Source organism: Podarcis vaucheri (assembly GCF_965113315.1).
Source record: "Podarcis vaucheri genome assembly, chromosome: 4".
Lineage (NCBI taxonomy): Eukaryota > Metazoa > Chordata > Lepidosauria > Squamata > Lacertidae > Podarcis > Podarcis vaucheri.
The window spans coordinates 25225188-25240404 of NC_138762.1; the positions used below are offsets into that span (position 1 = coordinate 25225188).

At 41.6% G+C, this 15217-nt stretch overlaps 1 protein-coding gene across 3 annotated transcripts in view; it reads left to right on the forward strand.

The window, feature by feature from the left end:
* The first annotated feature begins 12206 nt into the window (after positions 1–12206).
* Positions 12207–15217, forward strand: part of RNF17 (ring finger protein 17) — a 107247-nt gene continuing 104236 nt past the window's right edge. For 2 of the 3 annotated variants that reach the window (XM_082220390.1, XM_082220391.1), the window contains exons 1-3: positions 12212–12442; positions 14448–14503; positions 14953–15008. In XM_082220390.1, coding sequence (XP_082076516.1) covers positions 12310–12442; positions 14448–14503; positions 14953–15008 — 245 coding nt within the window. In that variant the 5' untranslated portion in view covers positions 12212–12309. Of the gene's footprint in view, positions 12443–14447; positions 14504–14952; positions 15009–15217 lie in introns of all 3 variants that reach the window. The other variant, XM_082220392.1, reaches the window with a different exon arrangement.

Consider the following 15217-nt stretch of genomic DNA (forward strand, 5'->3'; position numbering starts at 1 on the left):
GCTGCGCTTGTCAGACAAGATTGAAGAGAGACAAGTTAGTGTCGCTGCAGTTTCCTTTATTAAGAAATCATAAGGTGAGGAGGGGCAAGATAAAGGTGCAAACGTAAGAAGTGTCCTAAGGGTCAGATCCTGCTTGGTGGATCCCCACAGCAAACTGGCCACTGTGGCAGAGGGATTCTGGAGTAGATGGGGCACCAAAGGCCTATGCTGTCTAACATTCCATCTGCTAGGGTGGCCAAGCATGAATATGGAACTACTGAACAAACCCATTTATCTCATTCTATTTGTTGTTTGATTATTCTTTACTTGGTGGAATGTAGTTATGTCTTGTGACAGTTACAGGGAACTAGGCCTTCTTGGCAGTGGGGCCCGCCCTATGGAACACCCTCCCATCAGATGTCCAGGAAATAAAGAACTACCGTAATTGACTTTTTAGAAGACATCTGAAGGCAGCCCTGTGCAGTATAGGGAAGTTTTTAATGGTTGATGTTTTACTGTGTTTTGAATATTTTTTGGGGATCTGCCCAGAGTGGCTGGGGCAACCCAGTCAGATGGGTGCCATATAAATAGAAGAAGAAGAGGAAGAAGAAGAGGAGGAGGAAGAAGAAGAAGAAGAAGAAGAAGAAGAAGAAGAAGAAGAAGAAGAAGAAGAAGAATTAGTACTAGTACTAGTATTAGTACTACTTTTGTCCCTTGCTGTACTTGTCGTTTTATGGGGTTATTAATCACTTGCATTGCATTTATGCCCCGTGCTTCTTTACTCTCCATTTTATCCTCAGAGCAACTCTGAAAAGTAGTGACATGCCCAGTGAGAGCTTGATGGATACACAGAGATTTGAACTGAGTCTCCCCAGTCCAAAACTCTTATCATTGTACCGTGTTGGCTCTCAAATGGAACTTGTGCTGGAAGTGATGGGATTTCAACTGGAAAACACCAGAAGGCGGAATGATAAAATACTTGTCTTCTAGCACTGCTGCTCTGATAAATATTAGACTGTGTGAATGTGCATACATGCACATACACACACACACACACACACACACTATGGGAAGGACCGCAGCTCAGGGGTGGAGCATCTGCTTTGCCTATAGAAAGTGCCAGGACTCCTGCCTGATACCCTGGAGAGACACTGGCACTAAGTCCAGACAGTACTGAGCTTGGTGGATCAATGGTCTGACTCAATATAGCATAGCTTCCTATGTTCCTGGCTGCTGCTTTAAAGTAAAAACAAAAGCATCATGAAACCCAGCCATAGATCTCAAGGACAATTTGTTCTTTGACCCTAAGGCATCATATGTCCTACTATAAATCTCTACAGCTGCTCCACACACATCAATGAAGTAATCTGAAGCAAGTAAGGATATTTCCAAAGTGTGCCTGAGAACCTGACAACGGTCACCTTTAAATTCAGGTGCTTCTCAAAAATTGTTGTTGTTGTTTTAAAAAAGCTGGCTGTATTTTGAAAAGGTGTGCAAGCAACCCAGTGCAATTCCACATATGTCTTTAAAAGATCCTGCCTCTTACCTAATATTCATAGAAAGCATATGTCTGTAATATTAATCACTTGTTTTATCCTTGTGACTTTACATAGAAAGAAAACACGGGTAGAATTTTTTCATGCACATTAGGAAAGGGGGGGGGAATGTTGCTAAGTGATGAATAAAGGGTTTTTTGTTTTATAGTTCCTGATCTTTACAGATCTTTGCAGTCAAGGATGCTGACATTTAGATCTTGATAATAAGCATGACATTTTCAGAGTTACGTTAACATCATGAAATGTCAGAACAGAGTACCACAGTCACAACAATCACAACAAAACGGCCAGTGAACCAGGTTGTGGGGGGCTGATGTGCTGCTGCCCTTTACACCAGTCTTTTGCCTGTGTGACCTTGTTGCATTTCACGGAAATAAAGTGATACTGAACTAGCATAACCAAAGATTAGTGAAATGGGTCCAGGATGATGAAAGTGTATTATTCTTGCTACAGGCTTGAAAATCTTTCCAGCGGTTATTACTGTACCACAAATTTGTCAGAAAATCACCCCAACTTTCCTGTGATGTTTTTAAACAGCAGTGTGTGTTTCTGGAGCACATTTCAAAATTTAAGAAAATGTGGGTATTTTTCTGGTGTCTGGGACCTTATTGTATTGATGACCCTGAATGAGGTTGAGGGTACATTCTTTCATATGTAGTGGACCTGTAAAAGGGTAAAAGGGAAATAGTTTATAATGAATTGGGGGGGAAATGTTTAAAACGCTTTTCCAAAAAAAACACAAAAACTAGCGTCCATTCTATTGGGGATAATTCAGACGGAAATTCCCAGGTGTCAAAAAAATGTTATTTATGTATGCTAATACTGCGGCCCGGGTTTCGTTAGCCAAAAAATGGAAAACGAGCGAGGTCCCAACCGAAGAAGAATGACAACTTAAACTGGTGGAATATGTGCAGCTTGCGGACCTAACTTATAGAATAAGAGAACAAGAAGAACATCCGTTTAAAGAAGATTGGAAAACGTTTATTGAATATATGGGGGGGGGGAATGGCATACATTTGAAAACGTTGGCAGCATTAAGATAAATTCAACAGTGTAAATAAGTTTTGATGGAAGTAATAATGGAATACTCAATGGTTAAGTTTATATAAAATATGCAGGGATTTATGTTATGCAAAATGAACTATGGAAAGAGAAAAAGGGAAGTCATTGACATTTTAAGGTTGTTTAAACGAATATTTTAAATTGTAAAACAGAAAATTTAATAAAAATATTAGAGAGAGGGGGGGATAAATAATAGTTTTCCGTCCTCTCTCTCGACACTATAACTAAGGAACCTGCTCCTACGGGAGGCAGTGATGGCCCCCAGCTTGGCTGGTTGTAAAGATTAGACAAATTCATGTGTGTGTGTGTGTGTGTGTGTGTGTGTATGTGTGTGTGTGTGCAACAAATGTACGCAAATTAAGTACTTTTCACATTATTAACCCTGAAAAAATCCCAGAGATGGACTCGGCCCATTGTTGAAATCTTAAAATAATGGAAATCTGAAATGATGGTCCTGAATCCAATAGTTATCCTGTTCAATGAGCAATTGAGGATCCAGGCTTCCAAATTTTTTCTCCAGCCTTTTGTATCTAACACATTTATGCCAGTGGTACAGCCAGGACTCTGTGTTTCAATTTGTCTGACACAGATTAGGGAAAGGCTCATTTCTAGCGTGAGCAAGAATGGATAGCTCCTGTGAGCAGTACTGACCTCCAAAAGCCCTAGTTGTTTAGCAAACTTTTCACCTTCCCCTGCAAAATGTAAGATGCTCCATTTGGAATTAATTTATTTCTGCTGATTCTATTAGTTAATGTTTCGCGTGTACCATTAACAAGGGTTTCAACTGACTATCCATTTATTATTCTTTCTTTGGCTCAGTGCAGTGTTGATTTTTTCGGACCGCAAATTAAATAGTTACATATGAATTGTGTAAGATAACATATGTCAATAATACAGGGGGTGTTTTGATACAACAGACAAATTTGATCTTGCGTGTTTCATTTTTTAAAAGTGTTGTTCCTCTCCCCCCCCCCCCGAAAAATCTGGACACCTTAAAAATAATACATTAATTGTTTATTTTTCCACTATGTTTTCCTAGGATAAAATTAAACCTTCAGAGTGTAACCTTTTCATTTAAACACTGAGATTATGGGCCTCACAGCCTAAATCAGGTGTAGATGGACATAAATTGCATTCTCCTGGGTTCCATGAACTCTTTTTCCATTGGAGGGGTTGGAGATGCCTGGGGAGCAGCCTTAATCATTCCCATCATTATCAACTTTTGACCACATATGCAGCTGTCTCCATTAAGCACAGGCGTCCTAACTGGATTATACTGCATTCATGCACATTGCTAAGAAGAAGAAGAAAAACCAACTATGACTGTACAGCATTTAGCTCTTTCCTAAAATGTTTGCCTGTGTACTCCGTATACCAAACAGAAGATAAATAGCTTGTTTGAGCAGAACAACGCTTCCTCTACGACCAGCATGGAAATGTAGACTGCAGAAGGGTACAGAGTGGCACCTTCCTTCTTCTACCTGCCCACTTGATAGTCCTTTCTTGAGAGAGGAACAGGAGGAAAGAGACCCTGGGCAATATTCAACTACCGATAACTGGTCCCAATGGGGCTTTCCCCCTAATCTCTATTGAGTTTATTAATTTTACACATGTGGAAGTCACTGGATGAGCAAAACTGACTCTTGTATTGGAAAAAAAATTATCTAGTTGAAAAATATGGTTCCAAAGCTTTATTCACAGAATTTAATTTCAAACAACAAACAACAAAAACAAATGAAGTTACATTCACTTAGTTGCATAGCTCTTGCACAGCACTCAGCATACGGCATAATAACTTTGTTTATGCGTAACTGGAGACAGAGAAAAACACATCCATTCTCTTAAGTAGCTCAGAACAAAGATACACAGCACCCAACATGGATGCCTGCAAATTAACATATGCATAGGCTAAACTGCATGGAGCTGCTTTCATGGGACTGCTGGAGTTGATGATCTTGTGACTAAGCCACAGAGATACAACCCCATGATACAGCTCCATTAATGATTCACCAGGTAGGCTTTTCTCTAACTTCATGGAAATTTCCATTCAGGCTTCACAGTCTACAAGATGAACACAATATATATTTCCCATTTCAATGTACATGAAACAATTATTCCATACCTTCAACATTTTGGAAGGGCAATTCGGGGCGCTCCCCCACCATCCCACTGACTCCATCGCTTGCCCCCTCCGTGCCGCCGCTTGCCCCCCTGCTTTTGTCCATTGTTTTTGGCTTTCATGAGGGAACATGTTAGAGGGTATGCCTTTGTGAAGCACTCATACCACTCTTTATTATCTGTTCAGTGAGGCATTATCAGTGTTCAGGGACGCATTCCAGCTAGGCAAAATACTGTCGAGAAAACTGTGCTGAAGACCAAAGACCCTCCCAGTCTCATTTGATCAGCAGAGTAGCAGTAATTTTCAGACGCGTGGATTCCAAAAACACACAGAAAGCCGAAGTTGCCTTTGGTAAAAGATCCACTAAGGTATAAAACATACAGTTTGTTGCTAGCTCCCTTGCAAGGCAAAACTTAGCTCATGTAGAGCAAATCCAATTTTCAGCAGTAGAAAAATCACACCACACAATATAAATATAAATACAAAAGCGAAAGTAAGAACAGTCCAGTCAGAAAGAAGAGAGGGAGAATAACAGAGCTCCCCAGTGGACAGTAGATACAGGCTTTATCTGGAGGAAATAACCTCAAAGTATAGAGATAGCTCACAGCTTGGTAAACAGCAGCTGCACTCTCTCTGCTTTGAAGAAGACTTGAGATATAATAATAATAATAACAATAATAATAATAATAATAATAATAATAATAATAATAATTTATTATTTATACCCCGCCCATCTGGCTGGGTTTCCCCAGCCACTATGGTCGGCTCCCAATAGAATATTCAAAAACACAGTAAAACAGGCATAGGCAAACTCGGCCCTCTAAATGTTTTGGGACAACAACTCTCATCATCCCTGACCACTGGTCCTGTTAGCTAGGGGTGATGGGAGCTGTAGTCCCAAAACATCTGGAGGGCTGAGTTTGCCTATGCCTGCAGTAAAACATCAAACATTAAAAACTTCCCTAAACAGGGCTGCCTTCAGATGTCTTCTAAAAGTCAGATAGTTGTTTATTTCCTTGATGGGAAGACGTTCCAAAGAGCGGGCGCCACTACCAAGAAGGCCCTCTGCCTGGTTCCCTGTAACCTCACTTCTCGCAGGGAGGGAACCGCCAGAAGGCCCTCAGAGCTGGACCTCAGTGTCAGGGCTGAATGATGGGGGTGGAGATGCTCCTTCAGGTATACTCGGCCATGGCCGTTTAGGGCTTTAAAGGTCAGCACCAACACTTTGAATTGTGCTTGGAAACATACTGGGAGCCAATGTAATTCGTTCAGGACTGGTGTTATGTGGTCTCAACTTTTAAAACCTTAGAATGCACCAGAACGTTCTGGTGACTTCATAAAACGTATTCCTTGACTTCATAAAACGTATTCCTTGACTCAAGGAAGATGCAAAGCAAGTTAAGGATGTAGCCTGAGAAGAGTTCAAAGGGCCAGATAGAGAAGTCTGGAGGGTTGCATTTGGCCCTTGGGTATGATGTTCCCCATCCCTGGCTAACCTAGGCCTTGAGGAGGAAAAGAGAAACCAACTCCTTCAGTCCTTGAGACTATATACATATATATGTGTCACTCTGTGAAAGAGTTAAGTTGTGGTGCATTTTTTGTTTTGGGCCAAGGAGGAATGTTTTCCAGGCAATCTGAAGCTACTGGCTGATTCCTAAGACAGGAAGGAAGGTAAGAAAACTAGCTCTCAGCTGAGTCTTTTCCTCACTCATAGCTAGGTTTTCTCCTGCTGGGGAAATACCAAATCAGTTCTTTACATTCTCTCGACAGGATAACATGATATGTGAATTAGATTGTTTATAATAAATGCCTTTGAACAGATGCACTGAGAGGCAATATAAAAAAAAACTAGGGGGCTTAAGTTATTGCTTATTACTCACAGAATTGTTTCAAAGAGGAAAAGAAAATCCTAATTTGATTTTAAAACATTATGATTGGTAGTTTAGCTGAGGATATTACCAGCAGCCTCAGCCAAGGGTGTTTAAATCCCTTTGTTTACTAGAGCACTAGAATTTGTATAATATTGTTCTCCTTCCTGAAATGTGTCTGCCAATGATCTAAAATGAACGTAATGTAATATCATAAATGTTTTCATCATGTGTGATTACTGATTTCCATGCCATTTTGGAAATCTTTGGTAGATTGCCGGCTTGATGATAATGCTTTCCCTCCACACACACACACAAATATTAATAGACAAGAGACCAAGGCCTTAAAAGGATCAGAAATTGAACTGTTTATGAAAACCGTTACTTGAACTATCTGTAGCGGAAAACTCATTTGCAATCAAGAAGCACAAACCAATTTTGCTAGCTGCTTTTGTCTATTATGTTTGCAGCAGGCTTTCGACAGTTGATTGCTGATGTATAATTATACCAAAAAAAATCAAAGAAAACGAGCGAGCAAAAGGGAGGGGAAAGGGGGGAGAAGGCACCCCACCAATAAATGAGTCACAGCCTCATTTATTGAGCTGACTTTTATTGAATTTGCCACAAAAATCTGACATCGACATAATTTTGTTAATGGTACTCATTCTTCCATCCAACAAACAGGCATGTGTCAACAAGTTACAGAAGGATTCCTTTAGCAATACAGTAAGGCTCAGCTATTGCATAATGCAATACAGTGGTACCTCGGGTTAAGAACTTAAATCGTTCCGGAGGTCTGTTCTTAACCTGAAACTGTTCTTAACCTGAGGTACCACTTTAGCTAATGGGGCCTCCCGCTGCCGCCGCGCTACCGCCACCACACAATTTCTGTTCTCATCCTAAGGTAACCCAAGGTACTACTTCCGGGTTAGTGGAGTCTGTAACCTGAAGCGTTTGTATCCTGAAGCGTTTGTAACTCGAGGTACCACTGTACAGTATAGGACAATGTGGGGCATCTTTGCTGGTCTCATGCCCTCCATCATCTCCCTCTGGACAAGGTCCTAAAATAGTAAGGGAAAGTATGGATGCATGGAGGGTAAATTGTAAGCAAGCACAAGTTATGATATTACACATCAACAACCTGGATAAGTGCCCTGTATTGCTCCAGAAGTCAATTATATCACTTCTACGCACTGTATTATAAGAGTCCTGCCATAGATTCCCATGCAGTGCAAGTTCTTTTGCAACTGCATATTTATGACCCGTACAGAAATTAGGGGTAGTGTCAAAAGTGTATGTCTGATTATTTTGACACGCTTGAACTTGATGAGGTAACTTTTCCATCAAAGCCAAGTTGCAGAGTTGCTGCTGCCAGGCTGGCATCAGGGACTCGGCTATACAGCTGCAAATGAAATGTTTTAAGTGTGTTTTAAGTTCAATATACAATGTGATATTAGATGGCGATGGCCTTGTGGAAAATTCAATGTGTAGTTTTAAAAACGCTTTTATATGTGTGTAGATTCCACCCAGGTTCACTGTCCTCCAGTGTTTGGCTACAGTAAATGTTGCTGCTGTTAATATACATACAATTAAACTCACTGTGCTACAGCATTAAGTTGCACAACATTTGGCCTAACAAAAATGTTTATTTTAAACTGCTAAACACAAAGCATCTCATTTTTAAGGTGGGGGGGAGGCCTTTAAATCCCATTATATTCAGTTTACAGGTCTAAACCAATCTGACCCAGATCTGGGAGCCACCTTCAAAAAGGCTATGACAAAAGTATTCTGCCTTCAGGATCGCCTGCTCTCTCTGGATTTGATATACAGACAGAGGTGATAGAGATAGAGATAGAGATTACCTTCAATATTGATAAAACAGCCCTACAGTATTTTCAACCTGTGAAATGATTCTGAGAAACAAACACACACACACACACACACACGTAACTACCTTTATTAATATGTGCATATGTATAGATGTGGCCCTTTTGCATTCTGAAAGATTACTTCTGAATTACTGTAACCTGCTTAGAACAATCCATTTTTAAAAGCTTAGTTTGAAGTTTCATCTATGCAGATATCCCTTTAATCTCACAATTGATTGCCTCATTCAGTAATAGTACTTGTCAAATTGCTGCATACATTTATTAACACAAAGCTCTAAAGACACCCCGTTCCTTCTGGTAAAACACTCAGAACAGCTTCCATGGTACAGGATTAATCTGTTAGCAATTACACTTACAGGGATCATTGTGTAATGTGCCACGGGGATTTGGTTTTGCTCCACTTAAAAAGCGTGACTTCCCCGCCACTGTGAAAAATACAAGCACAATAAATTATATTAAAACTAGAAATGTGTTGCGACAATGAGGACGGTATCAGGAGGTAGAGGAAACGAAGGACTCTCTCCTGGCATTTCCAGAATGTTTCTCAATTATCAAGGCTGTAAAGCATAAAACATTTGTAAAGTTGCAAACCTATGCATAATTTCCTAGGAATAAATGACAGCATCTTAATGTGACTTAACACTGAGTTGATATGTTTAGGATTCTGGGGAACAACTATGAACTGCTTGTGAGAAACATTTATCTGCCTAGTGCTTTTTATCTGAGGTTCTGTCTTTTGATGTGTATGTTTCTACTGGCTTGTCTTTGGAAAAAATGGAAAATTTGTATGCTGTATAGGAGGCTTGTGCATTATTGAGTTAATTCCACAGAACCTTTGAGAACCAACTGTTACATGGTGTCAGAAGTTGGTGTGGATTTATTTTCTTCTTTTTCAGAGCTGAGAGTTTGTTGGTGCATTTTTGCACACATGCATTAGCTTCAGAGTATGCAGCCTCTTGCCTGCAATAGTTTTACAAGGCAAGTTGGCTGATAATTGGATGGGAGCAAGCTTTTCAACTATATTTGACTGCAGCTGGAGTTGATAATGTCAGTAGTCCTTGAACAATTTAGTGGTTTTTAAAATATGTATTTATTTATAAGTTGCAGGGGGGTGGACCAGATGACCCTTGAGGTACCTTCCAAATCTACAATTCTATGATTTATACCCCACCTTTCTCCCTGACAGGAACTCAAAGCAGCCACAGAGCCTAGGGTTTGCCGATCAGAAGGTCGGCAGTTAGAATTCCCGCGACGGGGTGAGCTCCCGTTGCTCGGTCCCTGCTCCTGCCAACCTAGCAGTTTGAAAGCACGTCAAAGTGCAAGTAGATAAATAGGTACTGCTCCGGCGGGAAAGGAAACGGTGTTTCCGTGTGCTGCTCTGGTTCACCAGAAGCAGCTTAGTCATGCTGGCCATATGACCCGGAAGCTGTCTGCGGGCAAACGCCGGCTCCCTCGGCCAATAAAGCGAGATGAGCACTGCAACCCCAGAGTCATCCACGACTGGACTTAACGGTCCTGGGTCCCTTTACCTTTACCCTACTGTATATATACATTAAAAAATCCGTTAAAACCATACAAATAATTACAGTAAAAACAGCACAGCACAGCCCTTTCGTTAAAAGCAATTAGTTATTCAAATAAGGTGGAATAAGGTGGTGGAATAAGCAGGAGGACTACAAGGAAGGAGCTAATCAAACTTCTCTGGGAGCATGTTCCGAAGTCTAGGAGCAGCCACCAAGAAGGCCCTCTCCCTTGTTCCCACCAAGTATGCCTATGAGGGAGGCATGACTGAGAGAAGGGCCTTCCCTTAAGTTTCAAAACCCAGGCAGGTTCATATGAGGGAATATGGTCTTTCTTGTAAGAATGTGGTGATTTAAATATATTCCTTTTTTAATCATTCGGCGATTCATGGAGGTGCCATTGAACAGTTTGTTACTGAACTCAAATTTAATCTGGTAAACTGTGAATTTGGTCCTGCAATTCATGACAGTGTGAGGGATAAAGTCCCATTCAACTCAGTGAGGCCTACTTCTGAGCAGGCATACTCAGATTGCACCATAAGCTACACATTGTATATATTAGTGGGTGTCCTCAGTGTTATCCTACGACTACATAGTTCTTGGGACTAAGAGCATTTACTTCACTGGGAAGCCTTTGGGAATGTCTCCTTTAGTTGCATATAATTTCCATTTCATGTCATCCACAGAATTTGCCTAGATGACTGCATGAGAAAAAGCTGGGTAATTTAGATTCAGGTGCTCCTTTTCCAGTAAATTTAACCCATCTGATAAAATACCTACCCACCTGTGCACTGATAGGATTCCTTCCAAACAGCTATTGGAAAGTTATATTGGTTCTTGCTTTGACTAATGAAACGTTTAGCATAGATATAATTTGTGTTGAGAACCACTGGGCTGAGAACACTGTAGAGTTTCTGTAAAACACACAAAGCCAAGAAAACGATGGGGGGTATCGTTCCATCTTATTAGGTATGGCTATCCTCAGCCATTCTAATTCTAGCTAAACCTTGCTGCCATCTTGCGTCTGAAATCTGCAATTTATTTTTCTTATTAAAAACAGAAAACCCAATATCCTAGGGGCTTTCTGCCGCATAAGGTACTTATTAGCTTTGTGAGGTAAACATACCTGAAACAATGAGAGGGCTTCCCAGCACTGAGGCAACAAGATATGATGCAGCTGTGAGAGGAGGGGAAAGAAAGCAACTACAGTAATGCAGTAGTTAGAGCAAAGATGGGGAACCTGGCAGTCTTTGCTTCCCAGTTTTGTAGTAGTGTGTGTATGTGAATTTGCACAGTGGTGGTGTTTAGGGGGGGGGGAATCAAAATGAAACAAAGCTTGTGGTACATATAGTGGTAAATTCTCACCTAAAGGACTAGCCACTACTGCAAATGCAAGTATAATAAAGCTCAACTCCATTGGGCAAAGCATCACTGTCCAAAAGCAAAGAAAATGTTGCTGGGGGGGAGGGAGCGCTTTGGGTAATTCTGTGGGAAAGATCTTGTCTATAGATGCATTAATATTAATTTGTAGTTAATGTATTATAACAGATGGTACCTTTGCACTTGCAAACACCCAGTTTCAACCCAACCATCATCATCATCATCATCATCATCATCATCATCATTAATATTACAGATAGGTAGCCGTGTTGGTCTGCCATAGTCAAAATAAAAAAATTCCTTCCAGTAGCACCTTAAAGACCAACTAAGTTAGTTCTTGGTATGAGCTTTCGTGTGCGTGCACACGAAAGCTCATACCAAGAACTAACTTAGTTGGTCTTTAAGGTGCTACTGGAAGGAATTTTTTTATTTTGATTATCATTAATATTATTATCCTGCCTTTTTCCCTGACGGGACCCAAGGTAGCTTACAGATAAAAACAAGAACCACTAAAAACATAGGGGGAAAACATCCATTAAAACACAAGCAAATATTAACAGAAATAAAACCATATACATATATGAAATCCGCCTTAAAGGCATATCAATGATTACAATCAATTGTACAGTAGCGCCCTCCTGCGAATCTCATCCTAGGTATAATACAGCAATTAATCATTATTATTACAGTATTTAAATTGCCATGCACACACTGAGGGTTCCCGCCCCCCGCTCCATCCCGAGATGCAGCGATTGGCTGCGGAAAGGAGGCTAAGGAGTTTCCATTGGTCGGAACGCACGTGCCGGGGAAGGTGGGCGCAAACAAATACGGAGAAGAGCTGGAGCTCGCGCTGGCCGGTGACTCGGAACTTGGCCGGTTTGCGCCGCGCGGGGCAACGCGAGGTGCAGAAGGAGGGAGGGAAAGAGGGCGGAGAAGATGGCGGCGGCGGCGGCGTCCTTCCCGGGCGCTTCCGCCAAGAGGCGAGGCAGGTTCCAGCAGAAAAGCCCGTTCGAGGGCGGCTGGCAGCGCGGAGCCCCGCCGCGACGGGTGTTGAGAGACGCCGGCTCAGGTGGAGTGTGCGAACAAGACGCTCCTTCGGAGGAGGAGAGGGTTTTGCAAGGGGCAGCGGGTTAGAGAACTGGGGGTTGCAAAAAAAAACACCACCACCTCGTTTAATCCGGGGCAGGCGGCTTGCTTGCTTCCGAGTAGGCGAGGCTGCGGCTCGGGACCCCGCGCGCGAGTAACCCGCGCAGCCGCATCCTAAACACTCGCAAACGGGACCTGTTGAGTTCGGGAAGGTTTGCGGTGGCGTTTTGTTGCTTGGTTCGAGCAAGCACGAAACTACGGTTCGTTTCCTCCCTGGAGGACAAAACTCTGCACAAAACACCCCTTGGGTGGGGATGCCCCGTCTTCCCTCCGCAGCAGCATTTCACGCCTCCTCCCGTTTCCCTGGAAGAAAAGCAGGCCATCTGGGTCCTCTCTTTTTTTTTCCTTTCCCCGACACGCGACGGGCATGTTCAGACGAGGAGCGAGAGGCCGCCTCAGTCGGCCGCCATCTTTCCAGCGGCGAGACCCGACTTTTTAATTATGAAGTTCTTTAGGTGACTCGACGCAAATGTAAAACCATATATTACCTGGTCGCCACTGCCCCTTCGTTTGTGACGGAGCAGGATTTGTGTAGAAATCGAAACAATGAAAAAAAGACTAATCTATAGTCGGAAAATTAGTATATTCTGTTAGGTTAGGCCCTCATCGCCCACAGTTGCTTTAGGTTTAGGTCCCAGCGCAGCGATTCTTAAAATACAGAAAGCTCTCAGGCTGTTAATTTGTTGTGGGGTTGGGGGTTTTTTTGGAGTTGGGGTGTTTATCAATTAACTTTCAGGGCCATCTGTAAATAATGCTAGGTGTTCCTTTAGACTTCTGGAAAACCTTACCTACAATGGAAGTTGGCCTTGACTTTTAATTTATAAGCATATGGCATATTATTTCCTGCCTTCCAAACCCTATCCTATGCATTTTTACTCACAAGAAAGTCTGTGTTTTCAGTGGGATGCTCATCTAAGTAGCACAGGATTGCAGCTTTTGACTTTGGTAGAATGCAAACCCAGATGATTTATGTGAGAGAAGTCAACCAAAGGCAAAACCTGTAATTTCTTACTCAACAATGCTTCCAGTTTGCTGTTTTTTTGGGGGGGACAGGGGGTCAGTATGTATAAGCTAAACAAGCTATAGCTTAGGGCCCCACTCTCTGGTGGGCCCCCAAAAAATTTAAAGGGAAAAAAGCTGGATGTACATTTCCAAAATATAAGATAAAAGACAAATAAAGTAAAACCTACATACAGCAACAGTGTTTTGTGTTGTGTAGGCTCCTATGATGTAAGTAATGGACCCCGCCCATTAGCCTGCTTCCTAAAATATCACTGGTTTGCTCATTTATATATAGGGCTCCTACATTCTGCGTGGACTGGTTGCATGGCAGCATGTGCAAATGGCTTTAGATACCTATTAGGTTCATAAATTACCATATAGCATATATTCAACGCAAAAAACAGCAACAATTTTTGTTGACAAAGGACAGCTGGACATATAAAGGGCCCCATTACCTTCAGTAGCTTAGGGCCTTATCAAACCTAAATCTGGCCTGAGGGGGGGGTCTTTGGGCAAATTCAGGCTGTGCAGTTATTTGATTGGCAGTTCTTTCACAACAAACCTACTTCCCCAAGAGAGAAAACTTGTTGCAGTAAGGAACATGATGAGAAAATGCACTGGAAAGTGGGAAAACACTTAAAACAAATCTTGTGTGACAGTTGATTGAGTCTCCAAAATCATCTAATCTACCTGTGAACGGATAAGGTAGGATGAGTGCTCAATAAGTACATTTTCTGGAAGTGCCGTAACTATTCTGTCTCCTCCAATTCCTCCCTCATCTTGACCAGCCAAAGACCTATGGAAACATGGAAATTGCTGTTTTCAAACTTCAGTGCTTGTGTTACTCTAATGAGTGTTAATTTGTTTTAAATAACAAGAGCATTCATATACTAACTTGTTTTTGCGTCTCTTTATTTTCTTTTTAGACTTGCAGATTCAGAATTCCAACAGGGCTGGTGCATATGATAGCTATACTTCACAAGTAATTGATTTGCTTTCTTTGGGGATATATGGGATCAGGGCAGACTTAAAACTTTCAAATTTCAGCAGTGCCCTGTGCAAGGCCAAAATTTGGCACCTCACCTCTCTCCTTCCATCCTGCTCCACTCACTGTGTCATAGTTGTGACGCCTGCACTGCCCCCTAGGTTGCACTGCCCTAAATCGGCCTCTGATGGGATACTAACAAAATTAAATCTGCAGCCAAATGTTTTGTCGGAGAATAGCTTTAAGAGTACATGGGTAGGACATTGCCAGTTCTCATGTTGTCTCTACTGTCTCCTTTCCTGTTCTGTTGCTGACCTGGAACAGAAATAAAAATATAAGCAGCAATCTAAGAAAGATTGGATCCAATAGTGTTGAGTACTGTATTGGAAATTGTACTAGGAAGTATTGAAATGAGTACTATGAACTTTTCCATTCCTTTCTTGTAGGTGACCTTAGATTTTGAACAAAAAGTCCGTCTTAGGAGTCTGCAAAAAAATAAAAGGTAAATCTGAGGGTGTTTTGATGACTTGATGAGTTGGCATGTGGGGCTGAAACATATTTAAATTTTAATAATAGCTTTTTTAGTAAACTTTTTTATTTCATCATTTGGCTCTTAAAATGCTGTTGTTTACAAGGAAATCCGTTAAGATTTTGTTCAGTTGGTGAAATATTTAATATTTAGTGCTGCTGGGTTCTGTGTGCCGAAGAAAC